Source organism: Moschus berezovskii, chromosome 3, assembly GCF_049115385.1.
Source record: "Moschus berezovskii isolate FMDL1 chromosome 3, NW_MosBer_1.0, whole genome shotgun sequence".
Lineage (NCBI taxonomy): Eukaryota > Metazoa > Chordata > Mammalia > Artiodactyla > Moschidae > Moschus > Moschus berezovskii.
In genome coordinates this window covers 114855991-114871435 of record NC_142462.1, presented here as the reverse complement: position 1 = coordinate 114871435, position 15445 = coordinate 114855991, and the positions used below count along the sequence as shown (strand labels likewise).

The following is a 15445-nucleotide window of genomic DNA, read 5'->3' as shown; positions in this document are numbered from 1 at the left end:
CACAAGTCTTAAGAATGACATGATGGCTGGCGAGCTAGACCTCCTGCTTAAACGAAGATTGGAAAAGCTGCTAGATTTAGGGTGTGAACATTTTGGTCTTCTGTTTATACAGAAAATCAATTGGGATGGAGATTATGAGTTTATTTCCTGATATATATGTATATATACACACACACACACACACAACTTGAGGGTATTAAAACTTGGGGATTCTGGGTGGGGTGAGTCCACACAAAAAAAATCAGAAAAAGGAAGTCCCTCGGTGTGGAGGGGGGGTGGGGGTGGGGTAGGAAAGTCAGACTAAAGCTGATGGGTTTGGGAATGGATTAAGGATATTCTATGAACCCCCATTTTCTATTTAGGAGTAATATTTTGAATGCCTCAACCCTTGGGGTAAATCTGGTGGTTATGTCATCAGAGGAGGTGGGAAAATAGGAATAGCCGCTAAAATAATGAGAAAGAATAAGACGAGGAGACAGACTAGCTCAGACACCGAGTTTCTCCACGGTTCAGGACAGCCTGGGGTTTTCACCTGCCCTCAGAAGGACCCAGTGGATTTGTTTACTAGTTGTTACCCAGGGGGGTGTTGATGAAGAGTCATATTTACGAGCCAGAGGGCAGTGATAACACGATCTAACCCCTCTTCCCAAGGAGATCATCAGTGATGACCCAAGGTTGCTGCTTCCAGACCAAAATTCAGAACAATACAGAATCCAGGCAGCATTCTACCCTAAAGAATAGGGACTGCTTTCCTCATGACGATTATTTAGTTCAACCTCTCCGCCCCCACCCCCCACCCCGCGCCAAGGGCAAGTAAGTGACCGTCCACCACTCTCTGTAGAGACTAAGTCACTGCAATGGATGGCGCCCCAAGCAGGGTCCAGGAAAACCAGGGTCAGGCACTCTCCAGCCCATTCAAGGGCACACCGACAGGGTGATACACACACAACTGCTCCAGGCCGGACACCAAAGCCCACAGCTTCAGGGGATCAGGCCACATCCCAAGTGCAAACAACGCGGGCAGCCGCGGCTCCCCTCTTTTGCTTCACTCGCAGCACGGCGGGAGCTCTGGCCGCACATCGCGGGTTACGTAACATCTGTCACGGTCTGCTTGTCCAGGGGACTTTCAAAATAATGGTGGCGAATAACAATTCACGGCCGCACGGTCATCCCACGGAATCCTAGGTGAGAAGGCACAGGTAGACAGATGCAAGTGGCTGCGCGTCCCGGTCACCGCACTTTTCCCCATCCCGGAGAGCTCAGATGCATCCTTGAAATCTCAAACCCGGCACGCAGTTCCGCGAAGCGGGTGGGGAGGACGCCTCCTCGGGCGGGATCCGCACGCCGCCGAGCGGGGCGGGAGGGCGCTGGGCGCGGGGCGGGGCGGCCGGGGCAGGTGCGGGCCCGGGGCGGGTGCGCGGAGGCCCGGGCGGCGGCGGCGGCGGCGGGCCGCCCGCCCGGCGAGGGGAGTTCCCGCAGCCCGCCCCTGCGCCCGCCCCTCGCCGCCCGCGGCTCCTCCTCGCCGCCGCGCTGCGCCGCGCCTCGCCATGGTGGAGCGCGGAGACGCGGCGCCGCTGCTGCGCTGGGCCGAGGGCCCCGCCGTCTCCCCGCCGCGGGCCCCGGTCCCGCCGGCTGGAGGCCGGGGCTGGGGCGGCGGCGGGGGCGGCTGGGCGGCCGCGGAGCCGCCGAGGAGGCGGGAGCCCGAGGAGCTGCGGCCACCGGGGCGCCTCGAGCCGGGCGACGTGGAGGAGGACCAGGTGGTAGCCGTGTTCGTGGTCACCTTCGATCCCCGCTCGGGTGAGAGCCGCCCCGGGAGCGGGCCGAGGGTCGCCCCCAGCCGGGCTCCGGGGACGGCGCGGGAGGGGCTCGCCGCGCGCACCCGCACACCTGCACCCCTCTCCCCGCCGGCTGGGGGCCCCCGGGCGGGCAGGGCTGCCTCAGCGGGGTGGGGGCGTGGGGCTTTGTTCCCTGCGCCCCCGGGCCCCCTCTCCCGCTCCGTCCCGCTGCCTCCCGGCGGGCCCCCAGCCGGCGCCCTAGTCCCCGCAGTCCTGCTTGCACTTCTCGGCTGATAGAGGATCCTGTTCGTGGCCACGGGCACGCTAGCTTTTGTTTTCTTTTCGGGCTCGGCTCATCGGTTTCTCCTGTGAAGAGCAGGAACGCCCCTCCACCCCTCCAGGTGAATTCCTTCGGAAACAGATCGTCGGTTCTCTGCTTCCCGCCCTCGCTCCCCAGCCCTCTCCGCCTGGTAACTTTGTGAGCGCCCAAGTTCAGTCTCTCTGACGGCAGGAATTAACGCCTGGAGCATTAAGGGATGGCACGGAGGGATTAAAAGATAAACCTCCTCGGTAGGCTCTTTGTGGGTGTGTTTGCAGAGTTTGATCTCGCATAATCTTTAGCTTAACCATCCGGTAAGGAAGTGTGCATTTTACTGGTGAGCGAATTCCTGGGGTTCAAAAGTGAATGCGTTAAGTTGTGGTTCAGTCGCTAATGCCTGCCTCGGAGAGCCTCAGGTGGTCCGGGAAGGGCTCTGCTCCCAGGAGTGGAGGGAGGAGAGCTCATGGTTCGGAAAAGTGTTAGTCGCTCAGTTGTGTAGGACTCTTAGCAACCCCACGGACCTGAGCCTGCCAGGCTCCTCTGTCCATGGAATTGGGGTTAAGAAAACCCATATGTGTATTTCTGTTCCCAGTCCACTGAAGTTGCTGGATTGTGGAGTGTCTAATTATAAGGAGTGTCAGCTTTTTTCTCGAGTTCCCTACCTGGTCCTCCAAGGATGAGCTGTAGAAACCTTTCTGAAAAACTTGAAAGGGTGCGATGGAGTGAAAGGGAAAGGGTTGAGGATCTTGGGATGTCAGAAGATGGGCAGGATTAGAACCCAGCAAGGCCCAGGAAGAAATAGGAACAGCTGTGGGGAGACTAGACCTTTCTGACTCCTAGCTATTCCTTGGCCTCTTCCCTATGGCTTTCAAACTTTTTTGACTGTGACCCAACATATGAAATTCGTTGTACATACCAATCAGTTTGCTCCATACATACATATGTAACTGAAATTAAAGTTTCATGAAATAGAACTAATCCCTTTTACATGTAGTACATACTGTCATTTTCTATTTTTTGTTTTTTAATGCTTATCACATAGGCTGCTTAACTGACATATGGTTGGGACTCCCAGACAGGAAAACTGTTCTTTTTTGACCGAAGTAACCTTTATCGCTAGAGAAAAACATACTGTTTTGTAACTCATAATATTCCTTATTCCTTCTGTAAATAGATGAGCACATGAAATTCTTTCTGAAAAGTGTTTAAGAATAACTAGAAGAAATGGAGATGGAGCATTCACACAGTCTGATTTAGCAGTGGCTGCACTGGTGATAGAGACAGAGGGGAAGAGGAGGAGAAAAAAAAAAATTCTGGGCTAACCACAGGTGGAGTTAATAATACTGAAAAGTGCTTCAGAGCTGGGCCCCTCCCCCTGCCTTGTTAGTCACAGCTGGTGAGCATGGTTTTATGGGTATGTGTGTAAGTATTTGTGTGTGGAGACACACATGTACATGAGTGTGTATTTGTAATGACTTTCAGATTAAGATTAGTGTGGAAAGAAGAATCCCTTCTTCTACACAAAGCAATTTGGACACTTGCTTTGTGTAGGTGTTTTACTATAATGGTGTTTCATTTAATTGTCACCACATTCTAATTGGATGATCATTTATACCCCATTTATACATGAGCAAACAGAACAAAGATGATTATGTAATTTGGAAGTATTAATTAGCTGATAAATATGTGGCTGTGAGTCTGGTTGTCTTTCAAGTACATACAACATGACCTGAACATCCGCCCTCCTAACTTTTCACATTAACTGTGTGCAGAGAGGGGAAAGGATGGGGAAAAGTGGGGTGGGCAGGAGACAGAGTGTGTTTTTAATTATGACTGATGGTTTTGTTTTTCTTTTTTTGGAAAGCTGTTTCCTGCCCATAATTCTCTTTCATCATCTTCCTAGTTCCAAATGGCACTTTACTTTCTGTAAAAAAAAAAAAAAATTCTGATAGTTTCTGTATTGAGTAAAAACTGTGTGATGAAGCACCTAAAAGTAAAAGATGGGATGAATGAATGCTCCTGGGGTTCCCAGGGCCACAGAGGTCATCACTGGGACGAGGGCCTCAGAGAGCCTGTGGCGTGTCCCTTGTGTGAGGGTTGGGGGAGTCTCGGTCTGCAGAGGTGACACATAGGCCCTCGGGTGCCCAGGGAGTAGCAGGCGTCACTGGGGCCAGGCTTCTGTCTCCCAGTTTTAGTTGAGTGTCCCAACCTTTATCCTGCTATGGAGGCAGGTCTGCTCTATGTTGCTGTTTCATCTTGGTCCGCCAAGACTTTTGCCTTCCTAAACCTAGGATACCCAAAGTGGTAAAGTGAACACTGGCTTCTTTACCCAAATCAGGTCACATCACGGAAGTTCTTACACAGGAGATGCTGTCGTCTCCATGACTGCCCTCTGCGCCCCACGCCTCCCACTGTGTCCTCCGCGTCCTCCCTTCTCCCCAGGCGCTCACTGCCCCCGCCGAGGGTATTTCATTCATCTTCCTCCTGGTGCAGCTAACCACTCGTTGGTGTGTGGGCCTGCGAGAGTGCACGAGGGGATGGGGAGGAGAGAATCCAGCCCTGTGGGTCATCTGTCAGGGCGTGGGTGGTCTGTGTGCTGAAGGGGAATGAGAGGGAGCAGTGGACCTGGTTACACACACACTCTTGAACAGGGGATGTTGAGTGATTCTCAGACTGCTCTATGGGAATAAGAGGGTATATACTTTCAGATACAGGTTTGGGGTTGAGCATCTGTAGGAGAATCAGAGAAGACGGTAGGGGCATGAAGAATGTTGCTTTCACTGGAGCTGTGGTTTGAAGAGTACGGTGGTTGGGTCCGTAGCTGATGTGAGGACCAGGGCTTCGGGGTCAAGAGAGGTACAGGCTCCCTCTGACACGTACTCTCGCCCCTCCCCTCTGTCTCTCTCTCACACACTCACTCGTCTTTATCTGGAGCAGGGAGTCCCTGGGATGGTGGTGGTGCCGGCCATCTGGGCTACAAAGCTGCTATTGAAAGCAGGCCCAGATGCTGATTCTGCGAGCCGGGTGGGAGAGATTGGCAGCCAGAATATTGCTTTTTTATTGTGTGCAACCCATCATTTAGAGCTTTGACTCTGTTCTTTGGGTCTCTAGGAACTAAACTTTCTTCCTCTGCCTAATTAAGGGAAAAGGTAATGTCGTGCTTGGAAATTAGCCTCCTCCCTCCCCAACCCCCTCTATGAAGGGGACATAGCAGCCTCACCAGGCAACTGAGGGCCTGTGTATGGGCCTGAGGCAGGTAGATCTTTGAACCTAGGATGGATGATACCTGGGATTCAGCCTTGCCGGACTGTTTATTTATAAGAGATCCACTTTCAACAGCTCCATTTTCTGCAGAGTTATTTTGTGGGTGTCCAGGGAAAATTCCTGTGCATGTGTGTGTTTATGTGGGGTGGCTGAGGGGTGGGACACCTGCCGCAGTTTATAGGATGTCTCTTTTTCCTTTGTTCTTCCTGATTAGGGATGAATTACCTGTTCCTCCCTCAGCCTCTAGCCAATGCCTCAGTTACATCTAAACCCCTTATTTAATTTAGTGCACGCTTCGAATGACTATAGTGTTTAAAATCACTCACATGCACAAGTTTGAACCTCCATACATTCTCCCTACAGTCAACAAAACACAAGCTATTTTCTTTTTAACAATGGTGACACGGAGGCCCAGGGAGACAGGGCCAGGTGTGGCGTCTGAGGCATAACTTGGAGGACTGCCCAGGTCATCTGACTCGTGCAAATAATAAATGGCTCCAGCCACTGGTGGGAAAGTGACAGAGGAGAATAAGAGTGGAAAATTTGGAGTGTAGTTTTCATCCCTAGGAAGAGCAGTCCTAGGGATGGCCAGCTCATAGAGGCCAAGAGAAGGCTGGTTCTGATAGCCAAGGCGAGCAAGCCTCTTCGAGTGATGTAATTCGGCCATGGCCTTTCTCTGTACTTTGGATCAGAAGTCGGTGGATTACAACTGGTGGATTTCTTTAGTTCCCATATTGGCAGACTGTTTCCCAGGCTGTTGGTGATTCACCTACTTGCGGTTTTCAGGGAGAAGTCAGTTGGGGACCATCTGCTGTGGCTTCTGTTTCTTCTCTTGAAAGCTGATGGAGACTCGAGTAGGAGGGGAAGTCATAACACCTACCGCTTACCAAATGCCCACCGTGGACCGGGAATTATCTAATCCCTTCAACAGCATTCGCAGTCATGAGGCAGACAGAGGCACGGGGCCGTTAAGTCATCTTAAGTCACAGAGCAGAGGTGGGGGTAGAACCCAGAGGCAAGCCGGCTCTGCCTGCATCCAATGTCTGTGGTCCTTCCCACATCACACCACACCACTGCCTGGTGCAAAATGATACGGCGTCCGTGAAATGGAAAGTTTCTTCCATGTAAAATTAATGCATTGGAATTCAGCCATGGATTGGCATATGGCTGACTTGAAATCACCGGGATTAATTTCTTCCTGCCTCAGGTTTCTTTATCCTGACCCTTTCTTCCTTGGCTTTGGATAGACTCTCATCCTAGGTGATGTTACGACAATGCAAAGACCTAGTCGAATGATATGGGCTGTTGACATTCCTGGTGTTAGAATGTGAGCCCTGTAAGCATCTGAGGTTTCTTCCATTTGGGGCTGGAGGCCTACTGCAGAAGTGGGGACCATGAGCACTCCTGGATTCTTGCCTTTTTTCGTGAGACAGGATTCCTTTGTACCTCTGGACTGGAATGAGGGCCTGTGTATATGCTGATGGGCAGAAGCTGAAGGAAAGACTGAAAATCAAGGCACATTTCTTCTGAGAGGGGAGAACTGGTACATAGCTCCCCACTTGAGGTCAAAGAAGCGGTAACAGGACCTTTGCATCAGTCGCTGATTATGAAATCAAGACCTCAGGAGGAAATTGTTGATTGGGAACCGCCCAGCAAGGAGGGAGGAAAAGAGGAAGGAAAGTCACGTATTTCCCATTAGAAAGAGATTGTTTTGGTTCAAGACCATTGCTTTCTCCGCTTTTGGTTTTCTGAGATCAGCTTTCTCGCAGGCAGCAACAGTGGCAGCTAATGTCTCTTCTCTCTGGAGAAATGGTGGTTGATGAAGCCCAAATATGCTGGGGCAAGGGGTGGTCATTCCACATTTTGACGGAAAGAGAAGGTAGAGGCAGCCCTGTATGTAGGAGATAAGACAGAGTACATCTCACCTAGCGCAGGAGCTTATGAAACATCAGTCCTGGGAGGCCGTGGCCCACCAGGCCATGAGGTTCAGACTGTCTCTGCATCCACCACCAGGCTCAGCATTGTCCTCTAGCTTCCTTGGGTTAAGTGAGCTGCTAACTCAGTAATCTGTTAGTGCAAGTTCCTTTGCCCCAGCCCAGCATCTGGCACCAGGCTGCCAAGTTATGTTCCACCAATATTTATTGAATGACTGGCTGAAGGTACACAAAGCAGATTGCCATGTCTGTTCTTCGTGCTGTCATGTCCATCCCTCCACAGAAGTTGTATTAGCAACTGGAGCCTAGGCAGGGCCTGTGGGTACCTGTGATGGGCCCAAGGCAAGGGGGGACTTGGGGGTGGAAGGAGAGCAAGCTGGGAAATAAGGTACCTGTCCATGTTGATCACCCCTTCTCTTTAATTGCTTACCCCTGGGATCAGCCCTTCTCTTCAATCCTGCCAGGCCTTACCTCCCTGACTGGTTTCCTGAAGTGTGGTGAGGAGATTTGGAAAACCGAATGGCTTTGCATGTGAGGGCTGAGCCTGGGGTAGGTAGCATTCTGTGTGAGGTTTTTCTGGCCCTACATGGCTCACCACAAGGATTGTCATTTTTGCAAAATCACTTTCCTTTAAGCCTGTACAAGTTTCTTATGTAAACGGGCTTCTCATTTTTGAGCATCATGTTTTCTTTCTGTTAAAGAATGACCTTTAGCCGTCATGCTGCTTCATCCCCCTAAATATAATACATTGTCTCAATTATTTTTAGCTTTTGCAAAGTCCTTTATGTTTAGCTTATGTTTTTTCCCATCTCTGTTATTTCAGTTATGTTCCTTAATTCATAGGATACGTTTTTTTAATTTTTCTTTTATACTGGGGTATAGTTGATTAGCAGTGTTGTTAGTTTCAGATGTACGGCAAAGTGCTTCTGTGAGCGTATATATATATCCATTCTTTTTCAGATTCTTTCCTCATGTAGGTTATTATAGAATATTGAGTTCCCTGTGCTATACAGGAGGCCCTTGTTGATTGTTTTATTCATAGTCGTTTGTGTATGTTAATGTTCTGTTCTGTTCAGTCGCTCAGTCGTGTCCGACTCTTTGCGACCCCGTGGACTATAGCCTACCAGGCTTCTCCATCCATGGGATTCTCCAGGCAAGAATACTGGAGTGGGTTACCACTAACTCTTAATTTATCTCTCCTCCTCACCTTTCCCCTTTGGTACCATAAATTTGTTTTCAAAGCCTGTGAGTCTGTCTGTGTTTTGTAAACAAGTTCGTTTGTTTCATCTTAGATTCCACATATAAATATATGGTATTTGTCTTTCTCTGACTTAATTCACTTGGTATGATAATCTCCAGGTCCTTTCATGTTGCAGCAAGTGGCATTATTTCATTCTTTTTTATGACTTATCATTGTATGTATTGATATGTACCACACTTTCTTTAGCCATTCATCTGTCAGTGGACATTTAGGTTGTCTTGGCTATTGCAAATAGGGCTACATTGAACATTGGGGTGCATGTATCTTTTCAGATTATAGTTTTCTCTAGCTACATGCCCAGAACTGGGATTGCTGGATCATATGGTAGGTATTTTTTTAAGGAACCTCCATACTGCTCTCCATAAACTGGGTAAACTGGGTGTACCAGTTTACCTTCCTGCCAACAATATAAGAGGGTTCCCTTTTCTCCACACCCTCTCCAGCATTTATTTGTAGACTTTTTGATGTGAGGTGGTGCCTCACTGTAGTTTTGATATGCATTTCTCTAATGATTAGTGATGTTGAGCATTTTTTTGTGTTCCTTTTGGCCATCTGTAGGTCTTCTTTGGAGACATGCATAGTTAGATTTTCTTTGGAGAAGGAAATGGAAACCCACTCTACAGTTCTTGCCTGGAAAATCCCATGGGCAGAGGAGTCCGGTAGGCTACATACAGTTCATGGGTAGCAAAGAGTCGGACATGACTGAGCACTTCTTGATTAGGCTATTTGTTTTTAACATTGAGTTGCATGAGCTGTTTTTATATTTTGGAGATTAATTCCTTGTCAGTCACTTTGTTTGCAAATATTTTCTTCCATTGTGTGGGTTCTCTTTTCATTTTGTTTATGATTCCTTTGCTGTGTAAAAGCTTTTCAGGTTTACTTAGGTTCCATTTGCTTATTTTTCTTTTTATTTTCATTACTCTCAGTTCAGTTGAGTCGCTCAGTCATGTCTGACTCTTTGCAACCCCATGAACCACAGCACGCCAGGCCTCCCTGTCCATTGCCAACCCCCAGAGTCCACCCAAACCCATATCTGTTGAGTTGGTGATGCCATCCAACCATCTCATCCTCTGTCATCCCCTTCTCCTTCTGCCCTCAATCTTTCCCAGCATCAGGGTCTTTTCAAATGAGTCAGCTCTTCACATCAGGTGGCCAAAGTACTGGAGTTGCAACTTCAAAATCAGTCCTACCAATGAACACCCAAGACCGATCTCCTTTAGGATGCACTAGTTGGATCTCCTTGCAGTCCAGGGGACTCTCAAGAGTCTTCTGCAACACCACAGTTCAAAAGCATCAATTCTTCAGTGATCAGCTTTCTTGATAGTCCAACTCTCACATCCATACATGACCACTGGAAAAACCATAGCCTTGACTAGACGGACCTTTGTGGACAAAGTAATGTCTCTGCTTTTTAAAATAATATGCTGTCTAGGTTGGTCATAACTTTCCTTCCAAGGAGTAAGCGTCTTTTAATTTCATGGCTGCAGTCACCATCTGCAGTGATTTTGAAGCCCAGAAAAATAAAGTCAGCCACTGTTTCCACTGTTTCCCTATCTATTTGCCATGAGGTGATGGGACCAGATGCCATGATCTTAGTTTTCTGAATGTTGAGCTTTAAGCCAACTTTTTCACTCTCCTCTTCCACTTTCATCAAGAGACTGTTTAGTTCTTCTTCACTTTCTGCCATAAGGGTGATGTCATCTGCATATCTGAGGTTATTGATATTTCTCCTGGCAATCTTGATTCCAGCTTGTGCTTCCTCATTACTGTGATTTATGTCAAAGAGTGTTCTGCCTATGTTTTCCTCTAAGAGTTTTATAGTATCTGGCCTTACCTGTAGGTCTTTAATCAATTTTGAGTTTATTTTTGTGTATGGTATTAGAGAATGTTCTGATTTCATTCTTTTACATGTAGCTGTCCAGTTTTCCCAGCACCACTTATTGAAGAGACTCTTTTCTCCATTGCACATTCTTGCATTTTTTGTCCTAGGTTAATTGACCGTAGGTGTGTCGGTTTATTTTTGGGCTTTCCGTTCCATTGATCTATATTTCTACTTTTGTGCCAGTACCATACTGTTTTGATTAGTGTAGCTTTGTAGTTTAAAGTCAGGGAGCCAGCTCCATTTGTCTTTCTCAGGATTGCTTTGGGTATTCAGGGCCTTTTGTATTTTCATACAAATTTAAAAAATGTTTGTTCTAGTTTGTTGAAAAATGCCATCGGTAATTTGATAGGGCTTATGTTGAATCTATAGTTTGCCTTGGGTAGTATAAGCATCGTGATAGTGCTGATTCTTCCAATCCAAGAACCTGGTATATCTTTGCATCTGCTTGTGTTATCTTCAGTTTCTTTTATTAGCACCTTATAGTTTTTTAGAGTACAGATCTTTTTCCTCCTTAGGTAGGTTTATTCCTAGGTATTTTATTTTTTGATGCAATTGTAAGTGGAATTGTTTCCTTAGTTTCTCTTTTGATCTTTTGTTGTTAGTGTATAGAAATGCGAGAGATTTCTGTATTAATTTTGTATCTTGTAACCTTACTGAATTCATTGATGAACTCCAGTGGTTTTCTGGTATTACTAGCATCTTTAGGGTCTTCTATGTATGGTATCATGTCATTTGAAAACAGTGACAGTTTAACTTCTTTTCCAGTTTGGACTCCTTTTATTTCTTTTTTTCCTGTTTGCCATGGCTAGGACTTGCAAAGCTATGTTGAATTAAAGTGGCAAGAGTAGACGTCCATGTCTTGTTCCTGACCTTAGAGGAAAAGCTTTCACGTTTGCTATTTCTTCCTGGTTTGTCCTTGGAGGAACATCTCGTTGTGACTTTTTTTGTCTTTGGATGTGGAGTGTCTTTTTTGATAGGCTCCAGTCTTTTTTTGTGGATGGTTGTTCAGCAGGTAGCTGGGATTTTGGTGTTTTTGTGAGAGGAGGTAAGCTCAAGTCCTTCTACGCTGTCATCTTGCTTCCCTCTCATATGTTGAATTTTTTTAATTTTAAAAACCTGTATATCCCTCACTTAGGTATATCCTTCACTCCCCATTTGTGGACATTTTGCCATATTTGCTTTATCCTTGTAAAGTCAGTTCTACCATGATGTGAAATATGCATTTCTAAAACCCACTGTGCTAAGCAAATCCTGCAGTAAAAACCATCGGGTTTATGGGGAAGATGGGGTGAGGGGCACAACACTTAAAAACCTTTCGAGTAACACTTTAAAGATAGGAACATAATAAAAAATGGTAGGACGGCTGTACATACATTAAATAGTTAAGAAATACATCACTACTTTAAGTATAGCACTCTACTTTAAAAAAAGATGTGGTATGCTTACAAAGGTGGTGGTTGGAAGGGTGGAGCTTGTGAGTTATTATGAAGCAGTGGAAGAGGGCTTTGTGAAATTGGATGGAAAGTCATAACACTAGAGGAGGTAAATGTGGCTCAGAACACACATGATGAACCGAGGTAGCAGGCAGGGGGTTGAGTGTTGTGTTGGGATTCATCTTGTATATTTCTGCAGCTGGGTGCAGTTTTCTGTATGCACGTTGTAATCCTTGAGATCAAAACCACGTATCAGCACAAATGAAATTCTCTGTGATCAAATTGTTAATATGTCAATTGCTTTGGAACAAATTCAGCCAGCATTATAGCAGAACTGAGGATGTGTAGATATACTTTTTTTCTGAACTGTTTGAAAGTAACTTGCAGGCATCATGGCATTTCATTTCTAAATACTTAAGTATCAATTTCCTAAGAAAAAGGCCATAATCCTGCCTAACCACAATATCGTTTCTACCCCCTGGATGATTAACCGAGGTTAGTTCATTTATTATCTTTTAAAATTAATACATATTATTTTTAACAGTTTTAAATTTATAGGAAAATTAAGCAGAAAATACAGAATTTCCATATCATATACCTTCTTCCCTTACCCCCCACCTACATTACCTGTTACTGACATCTTGCATCAGTGTGGCATATTTGTTAAAATTGTTGAACCAATATTCATACATTATTATTAACTGAAGTTCATAGTTTCATTAGGGTTCATTCTTTGTGTTGTACTTTCTATGGATTTTGAAAAATGCACAGTGTTAGGTTATCTACCATAGCAGTATCATACAGAATAATTTTACTGCCCTAAAAATCCTCTGTGCTCTGGTTATTTATCCCTGATTACCTTCAGATCTTTTTTTTTTTTTTAACTGTTTTTCCTTTCCAAAATGTCATATAGTTAGGATTATACAGAATATATCTTTTTCAGATTGGCTTCTTTCACTTAGCAATATGCTTTTAAGAAGTTCCCTCAATGCCTTTGTGTGGCTTGGTGGCTCATTTCCTTTTGTTGTTGAATAGTGTTTTATTGACTCAGATGGTTAAGAATCCGCCTGCAAAGTGGGAGATCTGGGTTCGATTCCTGGGTTGGGAAGAACCCCTGGAGGAGGGCATGGCAACCTACTCCAGTATTCTTGCCTGGAGAATCCCCATGGACAGAGGAGCCTGGTGGACTAAGGTTCATGGGGTCGCAAAGAGTTGGACACTACTGAGAGACTAAGCACAGCACAGTGTGTTTTATATGGATATCCTACAGTTTTTTAATCCATTCACCTTTTTGAAGGACATTTTGGTTGCTTCCAGTTGTTGGCAATTGTAAGTAAAGCTGTTGTAAACATCAGTGTACAGGCTTTTGTGTGGATATAAGTTTTCAACTCATTGGATAAATATGAAGGAACATGATTGCTGGATCATGTGGTACGTATATATTTAATTTTGTAAACTAAACTGTCATTCTAAGTGGCTGTACCACTTTGCACTCCTACCAGCAGCGGACGAGGTTTCCTGTTGATCCACATCCTCGTCAGTATTTGGTGTTTTCAGTGTTTTGGATTTTGACCATTCTGTGTGTGCTTAATCACTCAGTCCTGTCCAACTCTTTGCGACCCCATGGACTGTAGCCTGTCAGGCTCCTCTGTCTGTGGGGATTCTCCAGGCAAGAATACCTGAGTGGATTGCCATTTCTCCTCCAGGGGACCTTCCCAACCCAGGGATTGAACCCAGGTCTCCTGCATTGCAGGAGGATTCTTTACAGTCTGAGCCACCAGGGAAGAAGCCCTTGGATTTTGACCATTCTAATAGGTGTGTAATACAATCTCTTATTTTAAGTTGCCGTTCCTTGATGATGCGATATTGAGTGGGTTTTCATGTGTGTGTTTGCCATCTGCATATCTTCTTTGGTGCGATGTCTATTTAGATCTTTTGTCCATTTTTTAAATTGAGTTGTTTTCTTATTGTTGAGTTTTAAGAGATCTTTGGGTATTTGGATTTAAGCCTTTATCAGATATATTTTTGCAGATATTTTGCCCCATCATTAGTTTGTCTTTTTATTCTCTTAATAGCATCTTTTAATTTTAATGAAGTACAACTAACGGATTTTTTTTTCATGGATGATGTTTTTGATGTTGTATCTAAAAATATTGCTAAACCCAAAGTCACCTAGATTTTCTCCAGTATTCTGGAAGTTTAATAATTTTGCATTTTACATTTAAGCATACTATTCATATTGAGTTAATTGTTGTGTAAAGTGTAAGGTCTGTGTCTGGATTCATTTTTTGCATATGGATGTCCAGTTGTTCTAACACCACTTGTTCAAAAGACTATCTTCTTCCCCATTTTATGACCTTAGCTCCTTTGGCAAAGATCAGTTGGTGTCTTCATGTGCGTATATTTTGGGGCTGTCTGTTCTGCTCCATTGATCCATCTGTGCCAATGCCACATTGTTGGATTCCTATAGTTTTATAGTCAGTCTCAGAACCAGGTCGTGTGTGTTCTCTGCAGTACCGTGTTGGCTAATTTCAGCCTTGTGCCTTTCCATGTAAACTTTAGAAGTAACTTGTCAATATCCACAAATAGCTTACTGGGGTTTTCATTGAGATCACATTGAATCTATCAGCATTAGCAAATGTGAAATTCCCTGTGTGCACATTATTCTCAATATATATCAACTGACACAAATTCAGGAAGCATTGTATCAGAACTTACTAAATGCAGATATAAACTCTCTTCCTCAACCATTTGAAACTAAATGCAGACATTTATGACTTCACTCCTTTCAGTATAAACATCCTGAGAAAAAGGACATTTTCCCACCTAACTACAATATCTAGGACTTTCCTCATGATTCATTGGATAAGACTTCACCTTCCAATGCAGGGGGTACAGATTCGATCTCTAGTCGGGGAGCTAAGACCACACATGCCTTGCGGCCAAAAAACCAAAACATAATACAGAAGCAGTATTGTAACATATTCAATAAAAACTTTAAAAACAGTCCCACATTAAAAAAAAAAAAAACTTAAAAAAAGCACACTATCATTACCACTAGCTTTTTAAAATCATGCTTGTCCTCAGTAAAGCTGGGTTTTTGTTTTAATGTTCATCCTGTCATATGCTAAGCACTGTACTCTGTTGGCATATAAAGATAAACAAGCAGAGTTCCTGCCTTTAAGAAGTCCAGTCTCCTGGGGAGACAGACATCTAAGACAGTGATTTTATTGGGCTGGGATGAGGGCCATAGTAGATTTATCTACTTTCCTTTCATTCAGGGAGTATGTCAGCAGAAATGTTCTTTCTTGGGATAAAGAACCGTTCCCAGAGTGGTGTCCTGGAGTCCACACTCCATTCTGTGGTTCAGCCTGACCGTGATGGACCTTCCTTCCCAACTGAGAGGGGCTTGCATCCATCTAGCAGTGAAGGGTCAAATAACGGAGTGTCATTCCCTTCATCTGATTCTTTCAATTTCTGTACGAGGGTTGGCCAGGCACAGAAGAATAAGAAAGAAGCTTTGAGAACCAGGCTGAAGAATTGGGGGCTTTATTCTTCAGATCAGCTGTATTAAGCT

The 15445-nt window shown here is 45.3% G+C and overlaps 1 protein-coding gene across 1 annotated transcript in view; it reads left to right on the top strand.

The window, feature by feature from the left end:
* Positions 1-1435: 1435 nt before the first annotated feature.
* The window catches only part of DENND11 (DENN domain containing 11), a 49875-nt gene continuing 35865 nt past the window's right edge, over positions 1436-15445 (top strand). The window contains exon 1 of the mRNA XM_055421390.2: positions 1436-1797. Within this exon, the coding sequence (XP_055277365.1) occupies positions 1548-1797 (250 nt within the window). The 5' untranslated portion in view covers positions 1436-1547. The remainder of the gene's footprint in view (positions 1798-15445) is intronic.